Source organism: Sphaerodactylus townsendi, linkage group LG07 (genome assembly GCF_021028975.2).
Source record: "Sphaerodactylus townsendi isolate TG3544 linkage group LG07, MPM_Stown_v2.3, whole genome shotgun sequence".
NCBI lineage: Eukaryota > Metazoa > Chordata > Lepidosauria > Squamata > Sphaerodactylidae > Sphaerodactylus > Sphaerodactylus townsendi.
The window spans coordinates 94224308-94239033 of record NC_059431.1 but is presented as its reverse complement, the minus strand read 5'-3'; the positions used below and the strand labels follow the sequence as shown (position 1 = coordinate 94239033).

At 42.7% G+C, this 14726-nt stretch overlaps 1 protein-coding gene across 1 annotated transcript; it reads left to right on the top strand.

Annotated features, from left to right (window-relative positions):
- The first annotated feature begins 278 nt into the window (after window positions 1-278).
- LOC125436663 (muscle, skeletal receptor tyrosine protein kinase-like) lies at window positions 279-11695 on the top strand. The gene is made up of 4 exons (XM_048503867.1): window positions 279-462; window positions 1350-1541; window positions 8178-8326; window positions 10729-11695. The coding sequence occupies exons 1-4, from the start codon at window positions 311-313 to the stop codon at window positions 11409-11411; spliced, it is 1176 nt and encodes a 391-aa protein (XP_048359824.1). The 5' UTR covers window positions 279-310; the 3' UTR covers window positions 11412-11695.
- The last annotated feature ends 3031 nt before the right edge of the window (window positions 11696-14726 follow it).

Genomic DNA, 14726 nt, shown 5'->3' with positions numbered 1-14726 from the left:
ACTTTAGCAGCCCCTCCTCCTCCTCCTCCTCCTCCTCCTCCTCCTCCTCCTCCTCCTTCCTCTTCTTCTTCTTCTTACTCCTCTTCTTCTTCTTACTCCTCTTCCTCTTACTCCTCCTCCTCCTCCTCCTTCTTTGTCTGTCTTCTTCCCTTGAAAACCATACAGTGTTGCCATGTTGGTTGCAACTTGAAGGTGCTTCCCATCAGTGTTAGTGTCATGAACACACTCTAGCCCCTGCAATGACAGTGATTATTTTACTATTTCTGTTTTAGAATCATTGCCACAAGGAACCACAAAGCCGAGTGTAGAAATGCCACATTTCCCTTCTTCCTCCGCTTTGTCCCCAGCCTACTCCATGACAGTCATCATCTCTGTCATCTCCAGCTTTGCAATGGTCACCATTCTCATTAGCATTGCTCTTCTCTGCTGCCGAAGGCATAAGCAATGGAAAAATAAAACAAGGTAAGATCTAAGACTTGTTGGTTACAGTTTTTTAGAGAGTCCCTTCGGTTAAACCAAACTGATATTATGATGATGAGCTTAAGCTTTGAATTGAGGGTTAGATACAAAATCACACTAATTAATTTTTATTTTGAACCATTGTATAAAAAAGCTGTCTGTAAAAGTTAAGTGGTTAAATGGTAGCATTTTAAGAGTGGTGGAAAGTTTGTTGGTTTATACCATGACTATCTGTAGAGATGACACCAAAACTTGTATTTCCTAGGTTCAGAATGCAACAGACAGCAGCTTATAACTTTCAAGTTTGACATCACATTGAACAATACAGCCCTATTTTTTCTATATGATTTCTATATGATTCTATATTTTTCTATATGATTTCTTCTATAGCAATATTGAAACCGCTTTGCAACATCTATAAACACTAACGTACTCTTCAAATTAAATCACACTCGTTATCATATATTATCATTAAACTATTTGCATAGGCCTATTTGTTTGAATACAACTATAGCGATTCACTGTAGAACACAAGAAATTTAAATGCTGCTGAGAAATAATCACATGAAGTCTAAACTACACACCAGAATGAGGGCGATACCCCCTTTATTCCCTAAAATGGGATCCAAGTGAACTGCCACAATAAAAGTAGATTTATATGGCTATCATGTTGTTGCATTTTGGTAGCATTCTTACTTTGCAGAATTACAGAACATCCCTATGCAAAATCACTCCCATGTGTAAACCAATTGACTTCAGTGGGCCTAGACTGGAATAACTCTGCATAGGATTGCACTGTAAGTAAATGTCAGGTTTTAGGAGGTTGCCTTACTGACATGACACAGAACCTGCTGTAATCAAACTATACCCCTTCCCACTCATTGTTCCAGGGAGTCAGCACCACCAGCCCTGACGACACTTCCTTCTGAGCTCTTACTGGACAGATTGCACCCAAACCCCATGTATCAGCGCATGCCTCTCCTCTTGAACCCAAAGCTGCTGAGCCTGGAATATCCACGTAACAATATTGAATATGTTAGAGATATTGGAGAAGGAGCTTTTGGACGGGTCTTTCAAGCAAGGTAAATAGCTAGTGCTTGTTTAACTGACACCCAGTTTTTGAAAATGAGGGCTAAAACATGTGCGTATGTTTAAAATATTTAGCTAATGAAGGAATGACTTTTTTCTGTGAAGAGGTAGGGACAGTCCTGTGCAAAAATTAATGCTTCTGTCGTTTTTTCATACCCTCAGAGACAATTATAGTCATTCCTAAGCAAGGCTACACCCTTTTAGGTTTGTTGAAGTCACTGGTTCCAGAAGACAATAGCCCTTTCCCCACTCACCGTTTGCTGCGCGCTACTCGTGCCGAGTAGCATGGGGTCCAACTGCACTCCCCACTACAGGGGCGGCGACAACGCAGCCGCCCCGACTCTGCTGCTCTTGCACCCCTTCAGTGTGGGTCATTCTGGCACTGCTCAAAATGGCGCCTTTTGATGACCCCGCGCAGAGCGTGGGGCAGTGGGGAAGCCCGGGGAACACGACCCTCGCGCTAAAAAGGTCCTGGACCAGATGAAATGGACGTCATTTTAAAAGTGGGGAAACGGCCCTTATAAGTCTCTTTATATGGTGGCACTTCAAGTGACTTCCTCATTCAGGCAATCCATATTTTATGATTACATCTGAACCAGCAAATTGTAGTTTGTGCTTGCTGTGTTAACCCAAGATAGAAACCATAACTTGGGGGATCAGAAAAAGTGTGATTTGACCCAAAGTTTATATATAGAGAGACATTTGCATTTTTAAATAATGTTCCACAAAAATATTCCTGCACTCATAAATATATTGCTGTATTATATGGCATCCTGATGTTCTGTGGCCAAAATTCCAGGGGCACCAAAATTGTAGGAGCACCAATCTCGAATGTGGCCACAGCACTGGGGAAGGGGGGGATTTAACTTTTCATTCTATACTACTTCCTTCATCAAAATTTCTTCCATCAGAAGAAAAAAATAGATTGGCACAGTACAGATACTAATCTTTATCCCATATCAGGGCTTAAAACAGCTTCGATACCATTTTCAGAAAAGGAAATTATTAGGATCACCAACCCCCAAGCGGGGGCTAGAGATCTCCCATTCCGGGGATTAGTTCACCTACAGAAAATGGCCTCTTTGTAAGTTGGATTCTAAGACATTATACCCTATTGAATACTCTCACCTACCCAAATATCACCCTCTTCAGGCTCCACCCCTAAAACATCCAGTTATTTTCCAACCTGGAGCTGGAAATGCTACAAATGATACAGGGGAGGGCATTAAAAGTTGATGCAGGTTCCCATAATGCAATCACCCTGATCTCAATGGCATGGGGGGTGGGGGTGGGAATGGCGCCAGGGGAAAAATGGCACCCAGGCCCTGCCCCCCAATGCCCCCCCCCCCGTGCCCTCTTACTTACCTCAGTTCAGCCGGCTGCAATGCAGAGCTTATTACTAAATAATGGTCCATTCTGCACAAAGGATTTAAAACTTCTTGCAGACTTTTTGAAAATAACCATTTTGGCTTTTTTCCCCCATACAGTTTAGGAGTAATATACATTTAATAAAGCATTCTGGCACCCAAATGTAGCTCTTGTTTTTGTTGCACCCGCCATTTTGTGCCATTTGCAATTCTCTGTACCACTCGCTGTTTGCAGTGTTTTCCTCAGGTACCTTTCCTCTGCTTGCATCATGGCTGGGCGCCTTTCATTTTAAAAAAGTACATGAATCAAGTCAGCATGAAAAATGTATCCCATTGGGCCACTGAGCAAACTGAATCAGTACAAATATTAAATGCTCAAATTTATTCCATTTAATAATTTATTTTCGTTGCAGAATGAGAATATTGTGACCACAAAATCTGGGTGTTTCTAAATGCAGAATTGCATGTCTTTTCCTCATAGCTCAGCTAGCTGTAAATGCTTTGGATGTGAATAAAATCCTGGAATACTATGCAAGTAAATCTGAATGCCTCAAACATGTCTCCTCCTTGCCTGTTTCTTAAATATGAAGTGGGCACACTGAAAGTGCCTTCTTCTCATCCCCATCAGAGCTCAGCCATTCCAAGAAGGCAGAGGTCAAAAAGGCATTTAACTTTAGCTGAGACATTTGCAGAGAATTTTGTTGCTCTTGGTTGCGAAACCACACAGGCCAGCCTTGCAGCTGTGTTGCCCTCCTGGAAGATTTGTTTTCAGATGGGCATTTGGCCATTCGGTGGCATTTGACAATGATGTGACATTTATGGTATCCAGCTGCACCTGTCTCGCTGCCATGTGTCTGGAGCAGACAACGAGAAAACTGGAAGTTTGCTTTGGAGACTAGGACTTCCTGCAGCCACCGAATAGTAAAACAACCCTGACATTTAAACAACAGCTGAGCAGGTTGGCTACAGGCAGCCTCCTTGCTCTTGTGGGCATCATCTTCTATATACACATAGGAACAGGAAAGGGCCTGCACTCTGATTGGTAGAGCAACCAACTAACAAGGAGAAGTGTTCTGTCCCCCAAGTACGGTAAACAATCTAAAATATCTAGCAAGTTATCAATCTGGAAAATGCCTTGTACAAAACATAGCTAAACCCATACTAACTGTGGGGAAACTAAAGGGGAAATAAACAAAGGCTCTGTGGGGGCATGACACTCCCGCCTAAAACTTCCTCTGGAAGTTTTACCTTTATCAACTTCCATTAACTATACTTAACTATTCTTACTGTACTACTCTTAATAACTATCTATCCCTAATACATAATATCAACTATGCTAACTGTAAACTTCTATGCTAACTATAACTATAAACTAACAATCTTGATTGCAGAATTCAAACTGCTTGTGGTTCACTGAAGTTCAACGTTCAGGAACTCTGAATAAAGAAGAATCTCCATCTTCATTCTTAAAATCAGGGTTAAAGTCATTAAGTAGCAGAAAATGGATGTTCTCCACAAGACATTTATCCACCGCTACAAAGAGAGGAGTCTCTCCTTTCATGTTTGTCTGTTGCAACACTGTGGGGTCTGAAGCTTTCAGGGTTATTTCTAGAGTATGTTTGTTGAGTTGAGCTGCCGCATCATGTAAAGGAAGGCAGCCATCTCCGACTTGCTCCTGGAAAGCTGAACTGTGGCTTATCGATTTCAGCAAAGTCTCTTCTTCACCTGTTGCTTTAGTTGTCTTTATTTTAACCTTACGCACTCTGTGGTCCCCTCCTGGAACTACTTCTACCACAAGGTCCAATGGCCAGAACCTCCGTGGAGATTCTTTTTCTTGCGCGTGCTGGATCTCTGATTGTTGACTTGCTTGCAACCGCTGCAACTTACTAGATAAACCACACATAATGTTGCTAAAGAAGTTTGCCTTTTCTCTCTGATCCTCCTCCATCTTTGTCTTGATATTCAAGGCTTCTGACGTATTCATACGCTCTAGGAGGGACATCGTAACGCTTAGCTGACCTTTCCAAAAACGGTAATGTATTTGTAAAATCTCCTTACAACTTAATATTTCTTCTTCTTGTGCAAGGCAATTTCCAAATTGATAAAAATCTAGGAGGTCTTGCCACGCCTCAGAGCATCCGAGCTGCGATATATTCACCTGCTCTTGTAAACCTGCTGACATTTTGGTAGTGGGCTTTTTATTTCCAGCATTGCTTTGTGAAATAGAGCTTGTTGGCTCTGAGTGAGTTTCTTCTCTTTCTTGCATTGCCGGTGCTCCTAGCAAAGAAGACTTCAATTTCCTATGCCCAGCTACTTTAGGGCTTGTAGGAACCAATCTCTCTCTTCTGCCGGTGCTCCTAGCGAAGAAGACTTCAACTTTCCTATGCCCAGCTTCTTTAGGGCTTATAGGAACCAATCTCTCTCTTCTGCCAGTGCTCCTAGCAAAGAAGACTTCAACTTTCCTATGCCCAGCTTCTTTAGGGCTTATAGGAACCAATCTCTTACTGTTGCGAGGCAGACTTTCTTTGTTCCTTTACTGCAAAGGCTCCCTGCCTTGCTTCTCACCGACTGAAACTTTCAATTCGGCCTTTTGGAAACTGGAAACATTCAAGTTAGACTGTTCTGCTCCCCAGGTGGTTATTTAGGTGCCTGCACCCGGCCAAAGCAGAATGTAAGACTCACTGACTCAGTTAACAGTTCAATACTTAAAGCTTTAATTGTAACAATGTTGACAGACCCTGACTCCTCCGGGTCTAACTAAATAAAGGTTACTTTGTTGCAGAAACTTTCTGGAGTCTGGAATTTATTGTAAATACTGTGAGACTATAACATCTATAACTGTTTAACTTAAATACTGTGAATCTATAACATCTTTGACTGTTAAATACTGAGAGTCTAAAACATCTTGGACTGTCTAACTTGTTGCTGTCACCCAGCTTCCGTTGGCACCTAACTGCTGCTGTCACCCAGCTTCCGTTGGCCCCTAACTGCCAAATCAGACAGGTTGCTGGGTAATAACTGCCGTAGAACACCAGCCCTAGGGCTTCTTAAAGGGACAGAACTAAATTCGGTTCCCTTCCACTGAATACTGTACAAAACATAGCTAAACCCATACTAACTGTGGGGAAACTAAAGGGGAAATAAACAAAGGCTCTGTGGGGGCATGACAGTGCCCTGTTCTTGGGTGGAACAGAGTGGGAGACACACAAGCAAGGTGGAACAGTCCAAAAGCAAGATTTATTGCTTAGAAGAATTGAGACCCTAATTCCTCCCAGGGTCTGACTAAAATAAAGTACTTGCTTGACTGGAACAGTTTGAAGCTTGAGACTTTGATTCTTTCTTTGACTTCTTCCAAGAAAGTCCACTTTGTCTGTGCTTCTCTTGGTTCCTTGAGGGTCCTTTAACTGGATTCTACTTTTTGTACACCTTAACTTTATGCTATCTCTGTACACCTTAGACGTAACATATATTGCAGCCTTTCAACTACCCTAAACATCTTAGACTGACTGACTGACCAGGGGGATTACTGGGTAATAACAGGAAGACTGCCTCTAGTGAGATTTCTTAAAGGGACAGGGTCCACTAAAACTCCCTTCCTTGGAATACTATACAAGGAACTAAACCCATGCTAGCTATAGGAATGCTGACGCTTAATGAGAAAATAATAGGAGCTTCTCTGGGGGCATGACAAGAAGATCTTTCTCTCTGAGAGGGAAAAGACTGAGGACATTTGATTTGAATTCCAGCTAGAGAAATTCGAGTCAAGTCCCTTAGCTGCGTGAAAACCTACCCTGGGAGGATTTCAGTTAGAGAGTGAATCTGATCTATCATGTGTGTCAGTAATACAGTAAGAGCAGAAATACAAAGAAAAAAGAAAAAAGTTTATTTATTATGGAATAGGGAGAGAGAATCTTTCCACAGTGACCATACATAAAGAGTGAGGGGAATGTATCTTCTGGGAGACAGAAGAATTCCTTGGCCAGTTAGAAAGGGAATTATACTCAGAGGACCTGAGTATAATAATAAACCCTGTCTGGGTTTATTAATTATCTGTTTACCTCACAAAGGAGATTTCTGTAAAGTAGTTATCTAAGGTGGATTTTGCATGGGCCAAAACAGAGGTGTGAATACGGTGTAAAATTATTTTTAAACGTGTAAAAGGCTTTACACCGTTTTCACACCGCTGTTTTTGGCCCATGCGGAATCCGCCTAACAGTGGGGAGGCTGTATGTACTTAATGAAATGGTACCAGCCTGTAAGAACCCTGAAACACTGTGAAAAACCTCAGTAATTCAAGACAAGTTTGTACTATCCTAAGGAAAGAACCTCTCTTTTAACATCTAAGAAACCAAGTGACCAAAAAGGTTTTCAAAATCTCTAAGCCTGTGAAAAAAACTAAAGATTGTAAATAGTTTACTCCTGCCAGATTTCCACTTATTAAAATGTTTCCTAATTCCATCTTTGTATGCAGTACATTTTTGTTTTTTAAAGGCTTCTCAGTCTCAGGAAAGGTGGGAAAATCTGCATCTATGGAAAGAAAAGGGTGTTGGGATGCCACAGTCTCATTCACAGATGCAAGTGCATGAGTTGTCAGAACCCTGAAGCGGTTGAAGTCTGCACCATTTCAGATGGCCCTTACGTGAATGCTTCTTTGCTGGAAAACAACTCAGTGCATATAGAAAACTTGTCAAAGTTTTTGTTCCCTCTGTTTGCTTGCTATGACGTTTATTGGTGTGAAGTGTGTTTTAACATAAGGAAGCATTCCAAAATATGGTTCTTCACCCAGTCTGAAGTGGCACAGAGAATTCTACTATCTCAAGCCCCAGCCTCTGAATTCTTAGCTTTACTCCCATAGTCCATACCTCTAGCTCTTCAGTTCTCACTGATTATATACTAACTCTGACTTGTGGATCAGTGCTGTCCATTCAGTTGTTCATTTTGATAGTTTTGCCCACAATATAGTTCTCCAAGATGCCTCCTAACTCAAAACTAATAAAACGTAAGCAAGAGTAACAAGAAGACAGCAGAAACAGATGGTAGCTGTGGCATATCATTCCCCAAATGCCATTAAAATCTTCAAAAGCTCAAAGAGGCCTTCTGAAGCAAAAGGGTTCACAGACTTCCTAAAGTCCTGCAGAGCGCAGCAGAAAGTGAGCTGTGCTATGAAAGGGAGGCTCATATTTTGTGCAGCTGTGCTGCTTGCAAAGCTTTTTCACACATGGACTTCCTCTCCCCCCCCCCTTCCTTCTTTCATACCTTTAGGGCTCCTGGACTACTTCCTTATGAACCATTCACTATGGTGGCAGTGAAGATGCTGAAAGAAGAAGCCTCAGCAGACATGCAGGCAGATTTTCAGAGGGAAGCAGCCCTCATGGCCGAATTTGATAATCCAAACATTGTCAGACTTTTAGGTACCGAACCCAACTGTATTTGGTATTTGTGCATGACTGTGTATGGATCTCCCTCTATCCATCTCTCTCCAATGCCACATCAATCATTCAGACAGACCAGGGAATATATTATTCAGGGAACAGACATCATACCATAAGCAGAGCCCTGAGGCTGGTCTCTTCTGCTGCTTCAGACTTGTCTGGATGAGAATGTAACCAGCATTATCTACGATATCATTTAAATTCTCAGGGACGAAACATACACATTACAAAGGACATGGAGCTGTTAGCATCCTATGTCTCTTCCCCTTCTTTCCTTAGTAACGTCTAGCTCGAAGCAACGCGTGAGATGATGTCATCACACAGTGTCATTCCTCTAGCCCTGCTTCATGTCACTGGCTGTCAGGTTTGGCAGTTCCTGTCTGAATGTGTCTGTTCCCAGTAATTAATCAAAACCGATGCTTATTTCACTGTGACTGTTACCACTACAAAAAACTTTTTATGGTGTCTGAATGATTTTCCTCTCTAATTGAACTGGCTCCATGTATTTCAGCAACACAAAGAGGAAGTGGAATGATCTCTTTGTTATTATCACCATGTTGGATAAATTAGAAAGGGCCAAAGGGATTCATCAGTTTTGTGAAGTGTGGGTGTGGGACTGTTAAGGATCACTTGACCTGTGAACTGTTTACTTCACACACTTTTTTTGTGGCAACCCCAGATGCTTTTTCAGTGAGACATGTTGCCTGTTTCTTGTCCAAAAGGTCACCAACAACAAACCAGTTCATCACAATTTGTCAAGATACTGAATGGGACAGACAATGTCCATTAGAATAGCCAAGGTGTAAATATATCAATATTACTTACATCATTTTCATATGTTGATTTTGTTAAGGTTTAGGAGTAACTGCATGAGGGCAAAATATTTTAGTAAAATTCAGAACAATTTAAGTCAGAACAAAGGTTTACCTCCATTATTTAATTGCTTACCATACCTGAGTATCCTAAACAAGTTTCCATTTTCTCTCATTCTATGAATTGTTGATGTCCTGCTGTAACCTGAACTTACAATGAACTTTAATCAGTAAGGCCATTTCCCTCAGTTCTCATAATTTAATACAGTATTTGGCATATACTAACTTTTCTGCAGCTACAACAGTGAACCAGAGGTGTAGCTCCAAGGGGGCAGGGGAGTGTGCAACGGACTAGGCGGGCATCCCTGTGGGGATGTGACGAGGGCGTCGTGGGGGCGTTCCGGGGCAGGATCCGGGCGGAGGATGCACCAGTGCACTGAGCGCTTTCCCCCTTTGCTGCGCCTCTGCATAGAACATCAACACTTCCTGTTTCCAAAGGACAGCTTTAAATAGATTAACAAACAAAATGAGGCATTCTAAGTTATACTAGTTTTTAAATAGATTGTGTTATCTGGATCTAGAATACATTATGCTTTTCATAGAGCCACCAATAGTTTTCAGAATTCCTAGCTACTTTCCCGCATTCAGGATAGAAGATATATCATTTATAAGGGTTTTATAGCCAGCATGGTGTAGTGAGTATGATGTCGGACTAGGATCTGAGAAACCCAGGTTCAAATTCCCACACCATGGAAGCTTGCTGGGTGATTCTAGGCCAGTCACAGACTCAGCCCTGAGCCTGGTTAGTATTTGGATGGGAGACCTCCAGGAAACGCTATGGTCATGAGGCAGAGACAGGCAATGGCAAACCACCTCTGAATGTCTCTTGCCTTGAAAACCTTATAGCAGTGGTGGCCAATTGGCCATGCTGGCAGGGGCTGATGGGAATTGTAGTCCATGAACATCTGGAGTGTCATAGGTTCGCCACCTCTGCCTTATAGTGTCTCCATAAGTCACTGTGACTTGATGGCAAAAAAGGGGTGGGATTATGGTAATATCACATAACAGATCTCTGGCAAACATGAACAAACTATATGAATGTTAATCTTATCTCATACGTATTGAGAGGCAAAGCCATATCAGGAGATTTTTTCCTGTTTTAATATGTAAGCCTGTTTATCTGTTTTATTCTTTGACAGCCACAATAGACAAATATAGAGTAACAAATGTCTATGTCTGGCTGTTGATATTGTTTCAGATTGATTTAATGCATGTATAATAGACTGTGATCTCCTTTGGCCATTCAATTAAAAAGTATAATCTGGGAAAAAATGTTATCCTTCCTAGTGACCATACGCAAACAATTCACCATTCGGGAATGCTCTAATATGTGCAAGTCCAATACATGAATTTTTTAAAAAGCAGGGATGAATTAAAACCAAAGCTACTGGTGATGTATTATGACATAGTAGAAACATATACATATTCCAAACAGCAAGTGTAGATATTAGTACTGTACTTAATTATTTCTATCTCATCTATTTATTTCATTAATGTTCTTGATTTCAGGAGTGTGCGCTGTTGGAAAGCCAATGTGTCTTCTGTTTGAATACATGGCCTTTGGAGACCTCAATGAATACCTGCGCGATCGATCCCCTCGGAGCCTCTGTAGTCTGAACAACAATGACCTTGACATAAGGATCAGGCCGGCCAGCCCTGGTTTTCTTGCTCTTTCTTGCACTGACCAGCTGTACATTGCCAAACAGGTGGCAGCTGGCATGGCCTATCTCTCAGAACGCAAGTTTGTCCACCGGGACCTGGCCACCAGGAACTGCTTGGTGGGAGAGAACATGGTGGTTAAAATTGCTGACTTTGGTCTCTCCAGAAACATGTACTCAGCAGACTATTACAAAGCAAATGAAAATGACGCCATTCCCATACGATGGATGCCCCCTGAGTCCATCTTCTACAACCGTTACACAACCGAGTCTGACGTTTGGGCCTATGGGGTGGTCCTGTGGGAGATCTTCTCCTTTGGCATGCAGCCCTACTATGGCATGGCTCACGAGGAAGTCATCTATTATGTGAGAGATGGAAATGTCCTGTCGTGTCCCGATAACTGCCCTTTGGAGTTGTACAATCTCATGCGCCTTTGTTGGAGCAAACTGCCTTCTGACAGACCCAGCTTTGCAAGTATCCACTGTATTTTGGAGCGCATGTATGAGAGAGCAGTGTCTGCTGATCAGGCCTGAGACAGACTCCCTCATCTGTGACATCCTTCTCAGACTAGCTTGGATGAAAAATACAGGTGGGACATGATAATCAGACTCAGTGTGTGCAATTGGCCCAATATTGGAGACACTGCTCAGGTGACTCTCCCACAGAAAGCTGGAATAAGTGCCACACTTTCACCTGAGCAAAGACTGAAACATCTGGATTTGTAACAACTGCAATTTCAAAAAATCTCATTGTGAAAATGGCATATGAACATTTATATGTGTGTGTGTATATATAAAACTTTGAGTCAGACCCTTAATCCTGTACTTTGATGCAGCTGCTCTCCAAGGTCTTGGAGACCTTTCCCAGTCCAGAGATACTTTAACTGGAAGTTCCAGGGATTGAATCTGAGACCTCCCAGTCATAAAATATGATATTTACCACTGAGTTCCAATCCCTTCCCAGAAATGGGATGAGCTCTATTTTGGCCCAGATGGTTTGAATGCTGTGGCCATACTGCTAGCTTGGAAAGGAAATGGAAGAAGAACTAGTAGTAGTGCTGGTTCTTATTTCTTGCTTTTCTCAACCTTTATGGAATCTCACAATGGCTTACAATTGCCTTCCCTTTCCCTCTCCACAATAGATATGTTGTGAAATAGATAGTGCTGAGAGAGTTCTCAGAGAACTGTGACTAGCCCAAGGTCATCCAGCAGGCTTCATGTGGAGGACCAGGGAATCAAACCCAGCTCTCCAGATTAGAATCCACTGCTTTTAACTCCCACACCATGCTGACATATCTCTTGATTGAATAACTCGGCTGATATTGCATACAGTTTTCCAATCCTGTATGGGAGATGAGGAAAACAGAGTCATGCAGTGTGGTATAACAATCGGTTACACTTTCTGTGTCCCAATGTCCTGTCTCAAATAATAATATCCTATGAACATACAGAGCTGTTTTATAATGAGTCACAGTGTTGGCCCAGCCAGCTCAGTAGTGTCTCCTCTGACCAGCAAAAGCTCTCTGGGGTCTTTTAGAACACCTGCTACCTTTAAAATGGAGGTACCAGGGACCTCCTGCATGCAAAGCCATGGCCCTATCCCAGTTATTTTCAGTGGAAATATACTGGTACAACTAAGGAAAATTTGGCATTCCAGCATTTGAGTTACTATAGAATTTAGGCCCTTTCCGCATGGGCGGTAAAGAGCGCCTCAGGGACGCTAAAAACAGGGTCCCTGGGGAGGGGTTCGCACAGCCGCCGCCACCGCATCGCAGCAGCGCCAGCCTCGCAACCCCCGAGCGAGGTTTTTCGGAAGCAGCAGCTTCCAACTGCTGCCATGCAAACGGCAGCGGCTGGAAGGCATCATTACCCCTGCACCATCGCTGAACACTTACCTCGTCTCCTGGCTTCCAGCTCGTTGCAGAGGCCAGGGGCATGCCTCCCTGGCCTGCAACTCCAGAGCCGTTGCTCCAGCCTGCAAGGGCGTGTCCCCTGGCCTCTGCGACGAGCTGGAAGCCAGGAGACGAGGTAAGCGTTCAGCGATGGTGCGAAGGCTGCGACGCCGCCTGCCGCCCTCCCAGGACCATTTGTGCGAACGGTCCTGGGGGGTGCGTCTTCATTGTTTATTCCGATGCATCCCCCACACCGTTGCGGTGCAGAAGGGCCTCTGTCTTTTGTTTAGCAACTCTTTCCAAAGCAAAAAAGGATAATGTCGTTTCTTGGTGCACAGAAAAAAAAGAAAGCCTTGTTTGACATGATTTCATTGCAAAATCCACCCCATGAAGACAGACTGCCAAAGTCCTTGAATATATGATGGAGATGCAATACAGGTCTTATAGAACTTATACTGCTGTGAAACATGTAAGCTATATGGCTGTTGCAGTTGGGATTCAAGCGTAGCATGGTGTAGTGGTCAAGAGTGGGGGATTCTAATCTGGAGAACTGTGTTTTATTCACCAATCCTCCCTGTGAGCACTGGACTTTAATGTAGAGAACCAGGTTTGTTTCCCCACTCCTACATAGGAAGACTGCTGGATGACCTTGGGCTAGTCATGGTTTTCTCAGAACTCTCTCAGCCCCACCTATCTCACAAGGTGTCTGTTGTGGAGAGAGGAAGGGAAGGAGTTTGTAAGCCACTTTGAGACTCCTTATGGTTGAGACGAGTGGGGTATAAATCCAAACCTCTGTCCTTTTTTCTGGCCCCCATGTGATCAACTGGTTGGTGGAGACAGCTCAGAGGAAAATGTTCTATTAGTCCCTGGAGCTCAGTCCAGAACACAGCCTTGTCTTGCATTTTTCAAGGGAGATGTGTATCAGATTTTTGTGTTAGATTTCTTCCAGATGAACATTTCCAAAAGCAATAATCATCAGCACAAAATTGAAACAAGGTGGCTCATGTCAGTTTGTCTAGTTCAACAGTTTTTGGAACCATCTCCTGGATGGAGTGAAATCTGGACTGGCTGTTTACTTTGAAGAAGAGATGCTTTTGGGGAGAAGTAGGTGCCAGGAAACATATTGGTGGGCCCCATGTTGAGGATCATTTCTCTATAGCCATTTAAAACAGTGAAATGCCCCTTAGCCTGTTATAATCCAGCATAAATAATCCTGTTGTATCATAGGCTGATTCCGCATGGGCCAAAAACAGCGGTGTGAAAACGGTGTGAAAACAGTATAAACCCTTTTACACCGTTTTAAACCCTTTTACACCATTTTCACATCGTTTTCACGCTGCTGTTTTTGGGCCATGAGGAATCAACCATATAGTCATTTCACCTTCTGCTCTTTGTAATCATTCCATTTCATGCCTACTTACTGAGGTGTAACATTAGCAAACAGCGAGGCACATCTTGATAAATTAGCTCCTCTCTAACTTTGCTTTTAGCGAGGACATCCACTTAAAGATCCATTTATCAGTCTCACCCCTAAATGCGCACTGCCACTCCTTTATTCTTCCTTTTGTCCATCATATTTCTGAAGAATAACCATATACGTCTGGTTGTTTGTGGAGACGCTGTGTCAGAAGGACAGTGCAGTAAATGGGTAGGCAAAGTACACAAAGCGGTGGTTGCTTTCGGTCTGCCATGAGCTGTGATGGGTGGATTAATTATTGTCTTCAAATGAGAAACTTTCCATAAACTGCATGAAGCTTCTCCTCCCCCAGTTCCATTGTTTTGCTTTTGTCTGGTGTTGCCACAGAGATGAAAAGCATTCTAGTTTATTTCAAAAGTAAGAAGCAAATTAGATGCTCTCCACAATGTTATTTTTTGCCTTTCCCTTTCATTGGAAGATGAGTACATGGCTACATTTTTTGTGCTTTCTTTTGTTTCCAGGTTTCCTTACTGCCCAAAC

Coding starts and splice junctions, on each gene's coding strand:
- LOC125436663 (XM_048503867.1), top strand. CDS start 311: ATGCCACATTTCCCTTCTTCCTCCGCTTTGTCCCCAGCCTACTCCATG. Junction 1,542..8,177: donor GGACGGGTCTTTCAAGCAAG/GTAAATAGCTAG, acceptor TCATACCTTTAG/GGCTCCTGGACTACTTCCTT. Junction 8,327..10,728: donor AAACATTGTCAGACTTTTAG/GTACCGAACCCA, acceptor TCTTGATTTCAG/GAGTGTGCGCTGTTGGAAAG.